At 45.2% G+C, this 17,216-nt stretch overlaps 1 protein-coding gene across 3 annotated transcripts in view; it reads right to left on the reverse strand.

The window, feature by feature from the left end:
- The window catches only part of PRLR (prolactin receptor), a 134,400-nt gene that overhangs the window by 8,723 nt on the left and 108,461 nt on the right, over positions 1-17,216 (reverse strand). For all 3 annotated transcript variants that reach the window (XM_004678090.2, XM_012721930.1, XM_012721931.1), the window contains exons 4-7: positions 9,130-9,241; positions 6,512-6,644; positions 5,020-5,189; positions 164-333 (exon numbers count right to left, since the gene is read on the reverse strand). In XM_004678090.2, the coding sequence (XP_004678147.1) occupies positions 164-333; positions 5,020-5,189; positions 6,512-6,644; positions 9,130-9,199 (543 nt within the window). In that variant the 5' untranslated portion in view covers positions 9,200-9,241. The remainder of the gene's footprint in view (positions 1-163; positions 334-5,019; positions 5,190-6,511; positions 6,645-9,129; positions 9,242-17,216) is intronic.

Genomic DNA, 17,216 nt, shown 5'->3' on the forward strand with positions numbered 1-17,216 from the left:
GGGCGGGTCAGGAGAGGTCTGCCACGCCATGTGGTCACCTCCGGGACAGGCGGGAATCAAACTCATTGCGGAGGTGGCTTTAGATTCTCAGTGCTGTGCTTTAACCAGCTGCGCCACCAGGGAGGGCCCCATGATTCCTTTTTAAAGCTTCTAGTTGACTTACCTCCCACTCGGCTGCCTTCTCTGGTTTTAATCGAATTTCATACTGGAGTGTGAGCCAACCAGATCTTACATCAACCAGGGTGGGTGGAAGCCATTTCATCCACAGATACGGTTTTCTGTCTTCTGGCTGTTTTACTTCCAAGGTCAGGTTCACCGGCGGGTCTGGTTCAACTATAGAGATGAAAGACACTGGAGTAGCATTCATTGTTTGTGCCCTTTATTTGGTCCCACCCTTTTCTATCATGAATGGTATTTTCTATCTATCATTGCCCTCTTCCCAACTCCATTGTAAACCCCTGGAAGATAAGCATGTCTGCATTATTAGTATGTGCTTAATCATGTTTGTGCTGAAGATGACATTAGGGGATTAAGAATAATAAGTGGTTGAGATTTCATTCTGTGCATGTCCGCCCCTACTTTGTGATAGCCACCCAAGCCATTTCCATGCTAACAGAAATCAGGTGATACAAACTGAATTAAGGTTTGCAAGTGGGAGTCAGAGAGAAAGATTACAGGGTAGGGATTCCATTGCCCTCATCAGGGAACAAGTTTCTCCTCAGAGTCAAGCACAGGTAGCTTTTGTGCATGATCATATTTAATTGTGAGGTAACTATGGCGACAGACACGAGGAGAGAAGTCCTATACTGTGGAAAAATAAACAAGATGTTTAAATTAAAAAAAAAAGTTATAAAACTCTGTCATGAAAGAAGTCTCAAATAGGTAAGTGCTTTGAGATAAAAAAAATACATTTATTTCTGTGATAGATATTATGCTCAAATGTATTACTCTCTAATATGCATGAAATACTCTCTCCCAGATATTAAAATACTAAAATATGCCTAGAAATTGGACTTTTTGGTAATAATGATTCAGGGGCCTTCTCAGCCTTTGACTTACTGATTTATTCAATATATGCTTACCAAATTCTAGCAAAACTGGCAAAATGGTACTTAACATTTCTTTGTGTCAGCCCTGTGTAAAATACTTTCCCTGTTTTGCTTGATTTAATCCTCCCAACATTTCCATGTAGACTTAGAGAGAAAATTACTTGACCATGATCACAAATTTAGTGAAAGTGGTATTTGAATACAGAACAGTAAGACCTGGAGGCATTTTACTCCATCATAGTTAAGAGACAATTTGATACCAGGCGCTGGTCAGTAGGGTGGGATTAGTTTGAGACAAACAAGAGGCCATAGAGCAAGCTCTAGGGAAGTACAAATGGCCAGAACTCCCATGAAAGATGCTCACTCTCATTTATCGCTGGGAATAATAAGTCAAACTACCACAACATACCAATTTACATTCACGAGGATGGTAAGAATTAAAAAGCGGAGAGGTAACAGGTGTCTGCAGGAATATGGAGAAATTGGAGCCCTCCTATATTGCTAGTGGGAATTAAAGTTGTATAGTCACTATGGAAAAAAGTCTGAAAGTTACTCAAAATGTTAAATACAGAATTACCATTTCACCCATGAATTCTACTCCTATGTATGTACCCAAAAGAACTGAGAGCAGGCGTTCAAACAGGAGCACTTACCTAACGTTCATAGCAGCACTATTCATAATAGCCAATAGTTGGAAATCAAATATCCATTAGTCCATCTAATGGAACATTACTGAGCCATAAAATGGAAGGAAATGCTTACACATGCTATAGCATGGATGAATCTTGAGAACATGATGTTGAATGGAAGAAACTAGACACAAAGTGTTTCTACACATATGATTCTGACATGAAATATCTAGAACAGGTATGTCTATAGAGGCAGAAGTGGGTTAGTAGTTGCACTAGGGTGAGGGCTGGATAAGAAGTTGGCATTTCGAACGATGCAAGCATTTAGAACAAGACCGTGGAGAGAGCTGCACAACACTGCTCAAGAACCAAAGACTGGAGTCACATGCTTTTAAATGGTTAAAATGGTCAATTTTATGTTATGGGCATTTTTACACAATCAAAAAAGTATTAAGGAGGATCTTACTCTCAGTTTCCTTCAAATACAGGCTTGTGAGTGCCCCTGAGAGTTTGGTCTGGTATAACCTACAGTTCCCTAACAAATGAACTTTAGAAAATTTTGTTACTAGTCCTAATGCTTAGATGTGATTGTTTCATATGTACCTACCTACATAACAAAAAGCAATTAATACACATTTTATGTTTAACACATACTGAGAAATGCCTCTATTAAAAAAATATTTGCACAAAAGTGCAAGTGAGTTATAAACTTAAAAGGAGCCCAGTTCAAACCAACACTTGCAGTTCCACCCATGACTAGGCATCCAACTTGCCTGCCCCTCCCCACAGAGCCTGGTTGGCTTTTCTTTTCCTTTTTGATTTTTTGGTCTCTCCCTGTGCTTTAAATTTCCACTTTTATGGTTCAAATTCACTAATATGTACCACATCTTCTTAATTCACTCATCCATCGGCCACTTAGGTTGTTTCCATGACTTGTCTATTGTTAATAGTGTTTTTACACCATGGAATACTATTCAGCTATAAAAACAGATGATTATGCTAAGTGAAATCAGTCAGGAGGAAGGCAAATAGGCAATTGTTTCACTTATATGTGGGATGCAGAGGAACAAAATCAAGAAATAGATGAAATTAAACCCAAAAAAACCCTAGAAATTTGACCACAAAAACAGGCTGTCAAAGGGAGAGGCTGAGGAGTGGGGAGTTCAAGAGAGAGGGGCCTCAGGACAATGGGATGATTACAGGTGCTCTGGTGGTGATTACAGATACATGTTGTATGTAACAACATACATCTGAAAAGGTGTGAAGTGATACCGCTAAATCACATACAGTGTTGTGTCAACCAATGTCAACTCAGTAAAAAGTACAATAGGGCCCTCCCTGGTGGTGCAGTGGGTTAAACTCAGCACTAAAGCTAAAGCCATTTCAGCATGAGTTCAATCCCCACCCTGGAGGTGACACACATGGCGTGGCAGACCTCTCCTGATCCGCCCGCTGCTCCCCTTAGCAGTGTACTTCCTCAGTCGGCCTGTTCTGCTCCCCACTCTGTCTCTGGTGAAGCCTTTCACTGCCCCTGGGCCTGAGGCCTGTACCCCAATTCTGTATGCATAAACAAATCTTTGAAAAACAAAATCACTTCCCATGGGAGGCAAAATAGCCCCAGATGAGAATCACTGCTTTCAAGGGTCTCCAAAGTACCTGATTATTAACAACAACACAATCTACTTCTGAGTGACCTGTTGTGGGATTTTCCTTTACCCCCAGATTATCCCTGAGTTAGAGCCAAGCTGGGAGAAAATTACTGCAGTTAGAAAACCAATTTTTAATGAATTTCTTTGGCTCTCACCAATACCATATGCTGTGGGGTTGCATAAGAACTCCAAAACACTGTTTTGAAAAATTCTTTCGTAAAGTATGGTACAACACACATTCTTTCCTCAGAGAATCTGTTTTCCTGAATCAATGTGAATTTGTTACGCTTGTGGATTTCACTTTTTAAATGCATCCTTTTCTTTGGAGGTCCCTTTTCCATTTTTGGTAAATAGTGTTCATTACTGCACTGGTTCTTTCCAGAACCTCTCTTGCTTTCACTGTTTTGCCTTCAAATATTAAATGTCTAACATACACAGGCAAGGGAACTCAAGAAAGAACCGATGGAAATAAAATTATTAGACATTTCACATAGACTTTCATATTTCAAATCACACATATAATTGATTGCAAATTGTTTTATTCTAATTAGCCAGCTACCTTTCTGGTTTTCTTAAGCGAAGATCAAATTTAATCTCCACCCCCAAGCTCATTCCAATGACTTGTTGGGGGAGAAAATATTCAAGTATGTACTGGTTGGTGTTGGAAGCTTTTCTAGTTTTATAGGATCAACCTCTGATAACATGCCAGCGGAAGTTATGCAAGTGAATACTTGGGAGTCCTAGCCTGGATTTTTTTGGAGGTAATGGTAGATAAATCAGGAAGACTTGGGTGACCTTGAGCCTAATTAGTCATTCTGTGGGTTATTACTCTAGATGAGGCTGAACCCAGTCCTGGCCAATTCTCTTTGTCTTCCCTATTACATATATAGGGAAGTGGAGAGCAGAACAGGCAGACTGACTGAAATACATTGCTGCGGGAGCAGTGGGAGAGACAGGAGAGGTCTGCTGCGCCATGTGGGTCAGATCCCAGCTTCTGCCTCCCTGGTCAGGCATGAAGTGATGTTGCTGACGCAACCTGTAGGCAATAGGGAGGTGCCCTTCCCTATTATATCATTAAGGTCACTGCAGCTGGGTCTCATTACTCTGCAGCTCAATGTTGACCATGCAGAGCCAGGAGCAGTTTTCTGGTTGACTTTGTTTTACTTTGCTGATGACTTCTCCAAACATTGTACTTGTGATCTTGGCCTTGCTATTCAAGCAACAATTATTTACTCCCTAAATTCTTTATTTAAAAAAAAAATAACTCCAGTTGCTAAGAAGCATGTATATACTGAGAATTGAACTTGGGGCAAAACAGTTGGAACAATTTCTGTGGTTATGGAGCCAGATGAACTTCTGAGACTGCTGTCTTTCATGGGGACAGAGAAAGGAAGTCCCAGCTTGTCAAGGGAGAGGGAGACAGTGGTGTGTAGGAGGAGGACTGGCAGGAAGGTGTGATAAGGGAAGTGTGAGTAGAATATTCCTGTTGGGTACAAGGGGATGGGAAGAAGGATCAGGTGAAAACACGAAAAACAAGGCCCCTAGATGCCAGTCTTATTGTCTCAAAAGACTACATCAATTGACTTAAAATGCACAGCTGACAAGGATACTGAATTCAGGAAGACTCAAGCATGTCTGTATGGGCAGGTCCACAATGGAGTGACACATTCCTCAGTGCTGTCCTTCACTCACCTATGTATGTCACGTCTACGTAGTGGGGATCTGAGGCACTGCTTCCCATCTGGTTTGTGGCATTTACTGTGATGATGTATAATGTCCATATGGAGGTGTGCTTCTTGTCAAAGTAACAGGAGTTGGGACCACTGAATTTGTAGTCTGGACATTCATGGGTGAGTACATCTCTGTAATGAATATATTAGGAGTGAAGAAGAAAATAGAGAGAAGAGGTCAGTTGTTTTCTAGATAAAACCACATCAGTGGATTTGGGGGTGGGGGTCAGGCATCGCACATGTGGAAACTAAAGTTGAAGAAGAGCACCCCAAGCTTCTATGCCTTGCCCATTTCAGCCTGAGGAGGAGACAGGGCAGAACGTGCAGGGGGGCGGGGGGATTCCAAGGCTTACTTTAGGGCTTCTATAACGGGCTTCTCATCGACCCTCCCCTTGAATAGCCTCATGTAGGCCTCCTGATATGCACGCCTTGTCATTGAGCTTTCAATGCCTACCAGGTGGTGTGCAGGAAATGGGACTTTCCATTGCACACATAGCAGGGGCCACACACGGTGCATATTGCAAATGTGTGTTGAATTTACATTTCATTAAAAAAAAAAGGACTCAAGAGGATGAAATCTGGTGTCAGCATATTGCAGATTGCCCTGAGTCAGCGATGGAGTGAAGTGGCCGTGGGAGGAGCTATTTCAGGCTGCGGTCACTCATCAGGCTGCTCCCATTTAGGGGTTCTGAGCACAAGTCACACTGCCCAGTTTATTTGATTTCGGTTGCCAGTTTGAGTGAAATCTGTTTACATGATATACCTCTGGGTCCCAGAAGGGATGACAGCTTTGTGTACTAAAAGAAAGTGCACCAGTGGGAAGTGGGCCAGCTGTTGCTACCAGTAAATGTTTTCTTCCCTCGGTAAGGATATGGCTCTCCCGGGATTTCCAGGGGGGTCTCATTGTGAGTGTACGAAAATCTCACTCAGGGACAACCTCACTTAGTCCTCGTGCACGTCACATGTTCCCCGGGAGATCAGGGAACTTGAACCGTCCATTTGCTAAAGACGAATCGTCACCTTCCTCTCCTCATAGGCCTCTTTAGTTTTGTGGACATGAAAGAAGTTTGAAAAGCTAAGGAGCCGAGGTTGTCCAGGATCACACGATAACCCTCTGAGGCTGCAAAAGTAATGCTCGTGAAAATAAATAATAAGTGGCATGTTTCATCAATGAGCCTCTCTAGCTAACAAGCCTTAGGAAACACTTAGATGTGATTGTAGGTTGCAGCCTAAACTCTGACAAGGCCCAGGGCCACTGCTTTTTGTAACCTGGTGACAGAGGAGCTCAGGTGTGCTGAGGCGTCTCCTCCAGGACACTTGCAGGCCACACAGATGCGGACTTTCCCCTATAGCACAAGCTGGTGTCAACTTAGGGAGCTTCAATCACTCTAACTGAGCACCAGTGTTTCTCAGAGCGCTCTCGCTCTCACGTGGGGCTTGCTAGGACACTTTACCCTTCCTTGTGATAAGTCAGTGTGTAATTGGTAGGAAGTCCTCCGTCTGCCCCCGGCTTCCACCAGCAGGTGAAGGTCTCCTTTTCAGGAGAACGGCATTTAGAGATTTCAGGTTTTCCAGGAGGTGACTGTCCTAGAAAAAGCCAGAAAGGGCTGGATTCAATATTAAGGTACACTGAACCATGCGACGACCGCTGGTGGCAGAAGCAGACTGATGGGACCAGGTTAGTGATGGGGATGGGTGAGTTGGCAGAAAGGCCAGCGTGTCAGCATCCAGTGATCCTGCCCTGTGTTGGCAGGACCTTAGAGAGCGTCTTGCAGTGTGTGGCGGTGAGGGTGGCGGTTGGCGTGTGTGCTGTGAGGGGACATGCCAGCACCTACCACCAGTGATTGTGAAACTCCAGCAGACAGTGACTGTCAGGAGAGAGAGATGCGTATGTCTGGATTGGCGTCGCCATCCCATAGAGTCACTCCCCAGGCCAGCGAGAGAGGCCTCCCAGTTCTCCTCTGCTCCCCAAGCTCCATCTTTCTCCCACTCCCACACGAGTCACTCTACTTTTGAGCTTCTGCTCTCTTCCTGGATCACTAACCCGCCCTTCACTTGGGCTGTCCCTCTGGGTCTTTCCCATCTCGCCTTCTCTTCTCTTCCCTCTTCACTTTGCCTAGAGCCCATTCACCTTTGACCTATGACCCATCTCACTCCAGAGTCTCTCTCTCCACCCTTACCTGGCCCCCATTCTGAATCTTGGTTCGTAGGCCCCTTTTCTTTCCACCTCTTTCCTTAGGTGTGTTTGGGTGGTGGAAGGGGACTTTTTTGGAACTCCTTGACTCTTTTTGGGGGGAATGGAAGTGGGAGCTCCTCTACTATTAGGAAATATCATTCTTTTCTAAGAGCTGCATCTGGCCCCAGCTGGAAGCCAGGTGGTATAAAGAGGAGATGACAAGAGGGTGGAGTTTTTAGTTACTGAACCCCCAAAGCTCTAAACAGGTGTGTCATTTCCTCTCTTCCTTACCTGTCAGGTTCAAGGGCAGAAAGAGTGACCCTGGTGACCCTGACAGTTTACCCTGATGCTACTGAACTGGGGGGCCTCACCCTGCCCACATATCCACCTCAGGTGACCTCCCCTTAAGGCTGCAGTAGATGCCCCAGTGTTTCGTCTGGGAAACCTGGAACAGAGATGAGAATGCTTAGGGGTTGGTCTCAGCAGGTTTTGGGGGTGTCTATTTTCTTACAGCTTCATCCTACCATCCCTCATGCTGGCTGCTGGGCCAGAACTAGCTGAGCAGCAGCTCAGAAAGAGCAAGTGTGGAGGAGAATATGGATGGGAAGAGGCAGCATGAAACAGTGCAGAAGGAAGAGTTTCCCAGTGTGACAGGCACAAGCTGAGAGTAGCAGCTGGACTTAAACACACGCCAGCTGCCAGCCCCCCAAGTTGACACGGGCCAGCCAGCCTGGTGACAGCTGTGCCAATAGCTGTCTCACGGCTTCTCCTCCAGAGAGAATTTCTTCAGGAGACTCAAAAGTTGAAGTGAAATTTGTTGATTTTTTGTTGTTGTTGTGATTGGGTAGAGCTTTTTTTGTTGTTTTTTTAAAGTCCCTTAAACCCTGTGGCTTAATAATGAGAATCTGGGAAGCCCACGAGGGCAGCTGCTGATTATGTGTGCTTAAAGCACTTAAAGTTTTCCTGTGGTTCAGGAGGAAGCTGCTTTCCCTCATCCTTTTCTCTGAAAGTTTCTCTCTTACATTTCACTCATTCTTCAGTACCTCTAGGGCACTCAAGAGCGAAGGTAAAGTTGTGAAATTACAATTAATCAAATGTTCCTGTTACCCACTTCAGGGGCAATGGCTAAATTAATGGCCTGTCTCACCCTTCCCCAGAAATTGTACACGGATGCAGGGCCACCGCATAGACACAGTACACAGGTACACACACACACACACACACACATACTTCTGAAACAGCCACAGGTACATACTTACAGGCGCACCTACTGTCTCGCACAGACACACACAGTGTGCATAGAGAGATACTTAACACTGGTACCTAGCGAACATTTGCAACCAGGCACCTAAGGAGAAGTTAAAGTACACACAAGTATCTACAAACATACACACATTCAGGACTCCACAGGGTGGACACACAGAGCTCAGCTGTGAGTGTCATTTCCCCTGGAGGCACACGTACTGGGCTCCGCACCACTTACACAGCAATCCCTTCTGTCTCTCGTTTTCATACTCATTGTTTCACGTGACTTGAAGGAAACAGTACTCTCTTTGAAAACATGCAAATCCAGAGAGACTGGTTCATTGGCTCAAGGTCCCACACTAACTAATCACTGCCATAATGTGGACTAGAACTGTCTGGTCTTGTCATTGGTAGATCTGTTTTACTGCACTCCCAGAATGGGCACAGAATTGAGAACACTGGGATGAGAGTTTGCATTCATTAAATTAAAACTTTTTCATTAATTTGAAGGCCCCAACGATTGCAACTAATAGCAACAAGTGACATGGATCATTTTCTTTGCTCCTATCTGCATCACAAGAGGACGGTGATGGCCTCACCACCCGTGAACACCTCAGGGAATGAAAGAGCACAGCACAGCCTCTTACTTACCATTCAGAAGATTAGTGTGCAGGAAAAGTAGCAAAATGAAAATAAGTGTGGAGGCCAGGCTGCTCTTCATATTGGCTCTCTCCTCTGTCTGCAGGAAATGATCAGAAGTTCACTGAAAGAGAAGGCACCAGGCAGCTGATTTGAAATGACAGTCCGGGCAGACACATGCACTACTTGCTCTGGGTGTTTGAAACTGGTGCTTGCTCCTTGCTCAATGTGAATGACAAAACGGGAGGAAAGGAATGTAGGAAAATATAACATGGTCGGATGGTTTGGCTCAGAAGCATCAGTGCTCACTTGCTGGGAGAAGTTTCGCCACTAGAGGTCATCGGTGGACAGTTCTCCAGGGCTGCAGGGTGGCAGTTGTCTCCTCTGCACACACACTGGAAAAAATTGTTCTCTTTCTACTCTGCAGTCCCTGACAATCCAGTGTCCATTCCATGGCACATACCTACGAAAGCACTGTTCTGGAAGGGCTTTGATCCACCAGCACAAACTAAGCCAGTTTGAAAAGCCAGTATACCCTGTACAGCCCCCACATGGCTTTGCTCATGCCACCAAGGTGGAGGCTGGGATGGTTTCCTTTGGAGGTTCAGGCAGAGAAGGTTCTAGAAGTCTTCTGGGCTATGGATATGCCCCCAAACCACCCAGTGAACTCTAGTGAACCTCCCTGTGGTTTCTTTCTCCCCCTTGGAAAAGCCCCATAAACAAGAGATGACAAACCCTAAGTAATATTTCGAGTCCCTTGGGTTTGGAGAATTAAGTAAAGTTTGAACTTTCAGGGCTTGAGTGTTTTGAGCAATTTATTATGAATATACATATATTTTTTTTACCCTGGGAACAACTTTCAAAGCCTCTAACTGTACTTATAAGAAAAAAGGACTTTTCAAGACTTTTGAAAAACGCTCATTCGTCTTGTTGGGCTCTAAACAACGCTCCGAAAACAATGGATTTGACAAACTTAAGTGTAAATTCTTGGAAACCCATGGCGTACATATTCCTTAAAATTTAGTGGACATTTTTAAAGCACGAGAAGGCCATCCAAGGGCAAGGCTGCCCAGCTTGGAAAGGCTGAAACGACTGAGTATTATCTGATGAAGCCTGAAACACCAGCCCCTGTTCATCCCTCCAGGCCAGAGGGTGGCTCCCAGCCTGCCAAGTGGATCTCACTAAATACACGACTTGAAGACTTAGGCACCTGCTCCAATCCCTGAGACATACTCAAAAATAGAAATCTTAGTGAAACAGTTTGGGGCACAGACACCCCAGCAGATGACTCACTTCTATTGAGGGTCCTGGTGCAGTAAAGCTCCTTTCTTTGGGGACATTCCAGTCACTCCCCAGGATTCCTTTCCAAGGCCCCCCTCTCCCTTTCCCAGACTGCATATTGTAAACTGCCTGCTCCAGCTTATCATTTAGGGTCACCTGATTTAAACCAACTGTTCAAGGCTCAAAATGGGGTTAAAATCATGCCTGATGCTAACGAGCACTGTCTATGCTCTAGGTCCTGTGCTATGGATTTAGATACTTTACATTCCACCCACCTTCACAACAGCCCCACGCGTAGCCTAGGTGACTATCATCCATCCCCTTTCTACAGATGAAGACACTGAAGTACAGAGAGGTCTAGAAAACTGTCAGTTCCGTGCTGTCAGGAGAAAGAAACTTGGTCAACACGAGGGCATCTGATACATCACCCGACTTGCAGCAGTCTGCAGCGGATGGTGCACTGGGCCCCTTCTACGGCGAGGCCGTGGCCACAACAGGGCTGGCCTACCCTAGCTGAGCACCACACACGCCTCTGTGGGCACGGGCCCAGGGACGGGAGAGACAGGGCTCACAGCTGTCGCCTCGGCCTCAGCCCTCCTTGTAACCCCAGGATCTAGAGCCTGGGAAGATTTCTTTGTACTGCAGATCTGGTGATCTCACCGAGGCTTGGTGATGACATTCAGCCCACTGGCTAAGGAAAGTCTGTATCCTTTCAGTTAGACTTCTCTGTTCTTTTGGGCACTGCATCAAAGTGCTTGGTGCATGCTATAAATCACACCTTTTGGGCGAGGTCAGATGCCATCCAAACAGCTCTGCCCAACCAAGGCTCCATGTATTTTGCAAAAGAAGTGCCTGGATGGGGTGCTGCGTGAGAGCAGATAGGACTAGATGCTATGATTGCTTATTGTTCCTGGCATGCTGATCCTGGCACAAAGAAACTCTTCTAAATACAGGTTTCGTTCAGAGATGGGGTACGAGTTTTAAAGATAGGAGACGCTTGGAGGCTTCCAAAGTGAGGAAGCCAAGGAACTCACAAGCAAGGTGTGGAGTGCTGACTGGCTATAGACCTGGCCTTTAATTCCAACTCCTGCATTTGTAAACCGCAGGCACACCCAAGGAGCTAGTGAAGAGTGAAGCCAAGATAAGTGTTCTCAGGCAAGGGTGGGGTGGAGCTGGCTCTTTCCTAATTGGATTCCAAATATTGGAACCACTGGCCACCATTTGCCACCATCATAAAAGTTGGCTGTGGACCCTCTTGAGTGTTCCAGCCACATGGGGTGTAGGGGAAGTTAGAAGAGCCCTTTATCAAGATCCTGCTTGCAGAGGTAGAATGGACTCGGAGAGACAAAAATCCCAATTTATCCCTAAGTTAGAGTCTGCCGGCTATAAAAAGGGTTAGTGGCCAGTGGGAGGAGTGGGGAGTGGTGGGGAAAACCAAAATATGTGGTCAAAGGTAACAGCGAGGATTGCTTCCTTAGAACTGAGCTGTGAGTTGGAAAATCATAATTGAAATGCCAGAATAACACCACTATGCGTATGTTTGATTCCAGGGCACAGGGTTTCAAGGCATCAGAAAGTGTGTGTGGCCAATACCCAGATTCTAGGAGGTCTTAGGAAATCTCAAAGGGAATTGTCTCTTTTTGGTTCACAAAACACTAAAATGAATATAGTCTCCATTCTATCCTTCCTCAATTGCTGCTGTTGTCTACACAGTTCTATTCACTTCTGTTCTCTTCTATTCAGACTTTGGACTCGGATTCTAGAAATAGACCTAGCTTGCCAGGCAGGAATTCTCAAGACCTACTTCATTCCTGCAAGCCCAGCTTCCGTGGACAAGCAGGACCCAGCCAAAGATTTTTGTAAAGACAGTCACATACATGACTTGCACAAATTCTAAATATTCCTGCTTAATAAATTCTCAAAGAGCGAGTATGTCTATGCCACAACCAAGGAAAAAAAAGGGCACTAACAGCTCCCTAGAATTCCCTTGATGTCTCCTCCCAGTCTCTACTTGACCCTTCCAGTAGGAAAGATTGTTTTGGTTTCTGCCACTATACATGAGTTTTGCTTACTTTTGGACTTTAGAGAAATTGAATCATATGGTACATTTTTGGATGTGTATATCAGTGGTTTTCTTGGGAGCCCACTAGGTTGGGACACTCTGCCCCTTGGGTCGCCTTATCTGCTGTCCCCTCTGACCCAAAGGAAAAATGCAGGGAGAGAACCCACATGCACCCTTTGATTTCCAGGAGGCTAGCTTGCCTGCCCAGTACAGAAAGCCAACGTTTAGTCTGGAAAAAGATAGATTAGACAGGTGATATAATTTGCTCAGGGTGAGAAGAGCAGCAGGAGGATTAGGCATTCATACCACGCTCAAGATTTAGGCCACTAAAAAGTTCTGCCCAAAGCAATAGTCAATGACTGTTGTAGAGTGAATAAATGAATCAATGAGTCCTTAAAGGTAAGACACAGGCCAAGACTAACAAGGATAAATCCCAGTATACAGGTGAATGGTCCTCTGTTGACTTAAGAAATACTAGACTTAGAACAAGCTTAGTGAGAGTCCCTCTCACAGACCTTGTAAGTTTGAGAAGTGCTGCTCAGAGAACCCTGGCTTGAGGGTGGTGAGATAAAATCCTTCCTGTGCTGTCTGCAAACATGCACCCACAACAGTCAACTCCTTATCTTCTCATAGACCAGCCAACACAGTTACACATTTTTCTGTGAACTTCCATAGCAGGACCTTGGCTCATGTGATCATCCTAAGTTATGACCACTTTTTATCACTGCAAGTATCCAGTTCATATTTTGCAGGTACTCAAACAGGTTTCCAACTTATTTTCCTATTTTGAGCTATCCTTTGGAAGGAAACATCTTGAACTTTCCACAAGAGAATTCTGTCAACATAAAATGTTACCACAGAAGTACCTGGCAGTTGCGTTGGAACATGGTTGTGTGAAAGCTGTTACTAAGTAGAACAACAACATGTAAAATGCACACCTCTGATTCCAGAGACCTCCTCTCCCTCTTCTCCCAGAGCCCAGAGTTTCTAATGAGGGAAGAATTTCTTGAAGACTGTGCTCTGATTAACATGCACTAAAGGGAAGTCATGTGCTATGCATGATGACAGCTGTAGCTTCTAACAGGTAGACAGTTAGCAAGAGAGAACATCTGCCCAATGGGTGCCGCATAGGAGAAAGATCCAACTCTTCACCTAATCAGGGTAAGTCACTGTGATACACACACCTCTGCACTGCAGTCACTTAAAACAAAGCCCCAAAGGCTTCCTCGTGGCGAGAGGCATTGCACCCAAATCCCGTTATACCAAGTCCACACATCACCACATTCTCCCAGGAGCATCTTTGATGTGAGGGAGGTTTGTTTTTGCTCAGCCTGCTTGGCTTGAAGGCAAGAATAAGAATTGGGCGAGTTTCAATTCTCCCCAGCCAGTGCACACTTTGGACACATGGTGGAAAATACCCGTTGGCCTGATTTTCAGAGGAACTAGTTCCTTAAAAGATCATCAATCAATTAATAACAATCAAAAACACCCATAAATTGTACACAGTGTTTTGCAGTTTACAAATCTGCTCCATGGACATCAGTGGCTTTGAATCCAGGGTTTACTTTAGAACATGCATACAGGGGAACATCTTTAAAGTACCAACCCTTTTGCCTTGTCTCTGGAGACTCAGAAGAATTGGTTCAGGGAAGGGTCAACTGGTACCTGGGCATTGAAAGAAAGACCCCTGGGCCCTTTCCAGAAGATTCCAGTGTAAACGCAGGGTTTGAAACTGTTGACTGGTATTATGTCACCTAACAGATGGAATGCTCTGCCAGAAGCTCCCCATGACAGGAGAGGAGAGAGGTTCAGAGAGGTCACTGCTTCTGTCTACCACCACACAGCATGGGCAAACAAATGGGAATGCCTCAAATTCATAGCAATGGCACAAATTTTATTTCCATGGTGACCTATAGTTGATAGTCCTTCACTCCATTATCTCACTGTATTCTTACAGTAAGCCTGGACAGTGTGCAAGGAGGCTATTATTGTTGCTGTTAACATCACTACATCATTGCTTGTTTCGAAGATGGAGACACTGAAGCTCAAGGGCTATATGGTTTTAGTCAACAACTGTGTGGTGATAGATTTAGCAAACTCTCACACAGGACAAACCACGTGCCCACACTGCTAACTCACTTCACCCGCACATCGAATCTCAGGTTTATATGTCCACTTTACAAACAAGGATACTGGGGCCCACAGAGGCTCAGTGAGCTGTCCAAGGTCACACCGTTCAGTTATGGTGGAGGGAGAGGAGGAACTGTGTGGTTAAACATCATCATTTCTACTTCTGATGGCTACAAAGAAGCAAAAGCCTCTGCTTTCAGGAAGCTCCAAAGCTCAAAACTCAACCTGGCCAAGGCTAAGTGGACAGGTTAGAGGAGCATGGGGCAGGCCTCCAGCACTGTCCAAGGTGGCCCCCTTCCTGCTAAACAGCTCTCTCACCACACTGCTCCTCCCTGTGACGTGGGCTGTGGGAACCTAGGCCGTGTTTCAATCGTGGTGGTGGGTATTCTTGGGGCACTGTTTCCAGAGCCTGGGTACACCTGCCTATCCCAGATACAAAGGGTTAAATATCTTGGAGGACCTAGAAAGGGTAAATTTTTTTTTAATTAAAAAAAAAGTTTGAGATATAATTGCCTAAAATAAAGGCATACCCTGTGTTGATCTGATCCATTTATACTGCAATATGATTGCTACACCTCTATCACGTCACATAATGACCATTTCTTTCTCGGAGACAGGAACAATTAAAATCTAGTCTCTTAGCAACTTTGATAATAGAGTATTGTTTTCTAAACCACTATGCCGTGTATTGGATCTTATTTATCAGCTGCTTGTAAGTTTGTACAGGACAGGGTATTTTTAACAAACACGTAGGTGATTATGTAAGTGGAAGTCTGAATGCCCCAGCTCTAGAAGACAGAGGGCAGCCACTGGAGGAGGAGGTAGAATTGACTCATCTTTTACCTGTGAGGCTGGGAAGGGCGTTTTCTTGAGCTGAGCTGGGCATGTGTTGCGAGTCAGGCACAGTGTGTTCTGGGAGACCTGTGAGTGGTGGTGAGGTCAAGGAACTTGTCCCTAGTCCCCTGGCATCAGTTCATAGCAGGAAGCAAATGTTAAATTTTTAGAAATGTTGTAAGTCAGTTGCCTTCGTGTTGGTAGCTTGAAATCAACTGAAGGAGGAGTATTTACACCATGGTATGCGTGAGTGTTCCAACTTAGCATTTCTTTCTTGCATTTCGTTCTTCCGTTTCTTTTCTTGAATGTTCTGTTAAGCATTTATCACCATACTGAGAGCTCCACCTCTCGGGGTACAGAACAAACCTCTGGGGGTAAACTTCATCAGGTTTGCAGTAGTCCTCTCTGTCAGGGTGATAAACTGAGGCTCTGTCTCCTCTCTTCGGCCTTTCTCTCATGGTTATGGCTCCGCTTCTTCCTCTTTTGCCCCTCTTTCCAGTGTGGACTGTACCTGGTCCTCCTGGGGGCCTGGCCAGCCCCTGCCCATTGCTGTCTCTGCATCGTGACATGAGAGAATTATTTTGCCCCTTCCAGTTGACAACCGCATCAGAAGTGGGTGGACCCCACCATGTCTAACACCTTGGTTTCCAGATAGGACATAAGAAACCAGAATAAAAGCAAAACAAACAAAAACACCTAACCATAACCCAAAGAGACAAAACTAACAGCCTGAGGGCTCCTATGATTTTCAGTGCATGTCCATCAGCACAGCCTGGAGCGTGCCCTGCCCTTAGCTACCTCTGCACAAGGGTCTCCACAGCTGGAGTCTCTTGAGCTCTGGGATGAATGACCTTCCAGACAAAGAAGCCCTCCCTGTTCTCTGATATGTTCTCTGCCTTGGCCGTGGGCTCGGGCCCAGGCTTCCATGAGCAAGGCCATCAGACCCCGGGTTTCTGCATCGGCCTCTGCCTCCTGGTATCGACCACACCCCATATTCTGTTGGCTCAGCACCCACGCTGCATGGCCAGACTGCCCTAACTTCTCGAGGAATCCCCTGACACGGCCTCCCACAGCTCCGCTCCCCTCCTGCCCATCTGTTTTCATTCCTTTTCATGCTCCACTCTACTCCTTGGGAGGAATGACTGCTTTCTAGGTCCCGCCTCCTCCTGTCCTCACCTCCTGTTCTGACTCAGTGGCAGAGCAAGAACGTGGGTACTCTTTTGCCCCCTTTGTGCTCTTTTTCTAAATTGAGGTAACATTCCCATATTAATTTCAGATGTGCCATATGATGACTGGGTATTTTTATATACTGCAAAACGATCGTCATGCTCAGACTAGTTAACATCCCTCGCCACACACAGTCATACAGTTTTCCCTTGTGATCAGAACTTTTAAGACTTACTTTATTAGCTACTTTCCTGTAAGCAATATAATATTATTAACCGTAGTCACTATGCTGTACGGTACATCCCCAGGATTTATTTTCCTCTGTGTTACTGTATCAAACAGGCTTAAACTCTGCACAACGCTTGAGGTTTCACACTTTCTCATTTACATGGCTCAGTCATTCTCTTAGCTTGGCTCCTGGTCATGTCAGGCCTACTTCCTTCGTCTCACATACATGTGTATGCAGATATGCTAACAATACCACAGGTCAACCCTCTGTCTCCCCTGTGCCTCCAGATAGTGTGAAAAATGAATACCACACAACCCCTATGTATTACTAATCAGAGAAAACCCACTGGCTATTTCAAGAGAGGATCATAGCTGTGTTTTCCTCTCTCTGGAGAAA

The sequence above is a fragment of the Condylura cristata genome, unplaced genomic scaffold (assembly GCF_000260355.1).
Source record: "Condylura cristata isolate star-nosed mole 26May11 unplaced genomic scaffold, ConCri1.0 scaffold00007, whole genome shotgun sequence".
Classification (NCBI taxonomy): Eukaryota; Metazoa; Chordata; class Mammalia; order Eulipotyphla; family Talpidae; genus Condylura; species Condylura cristata.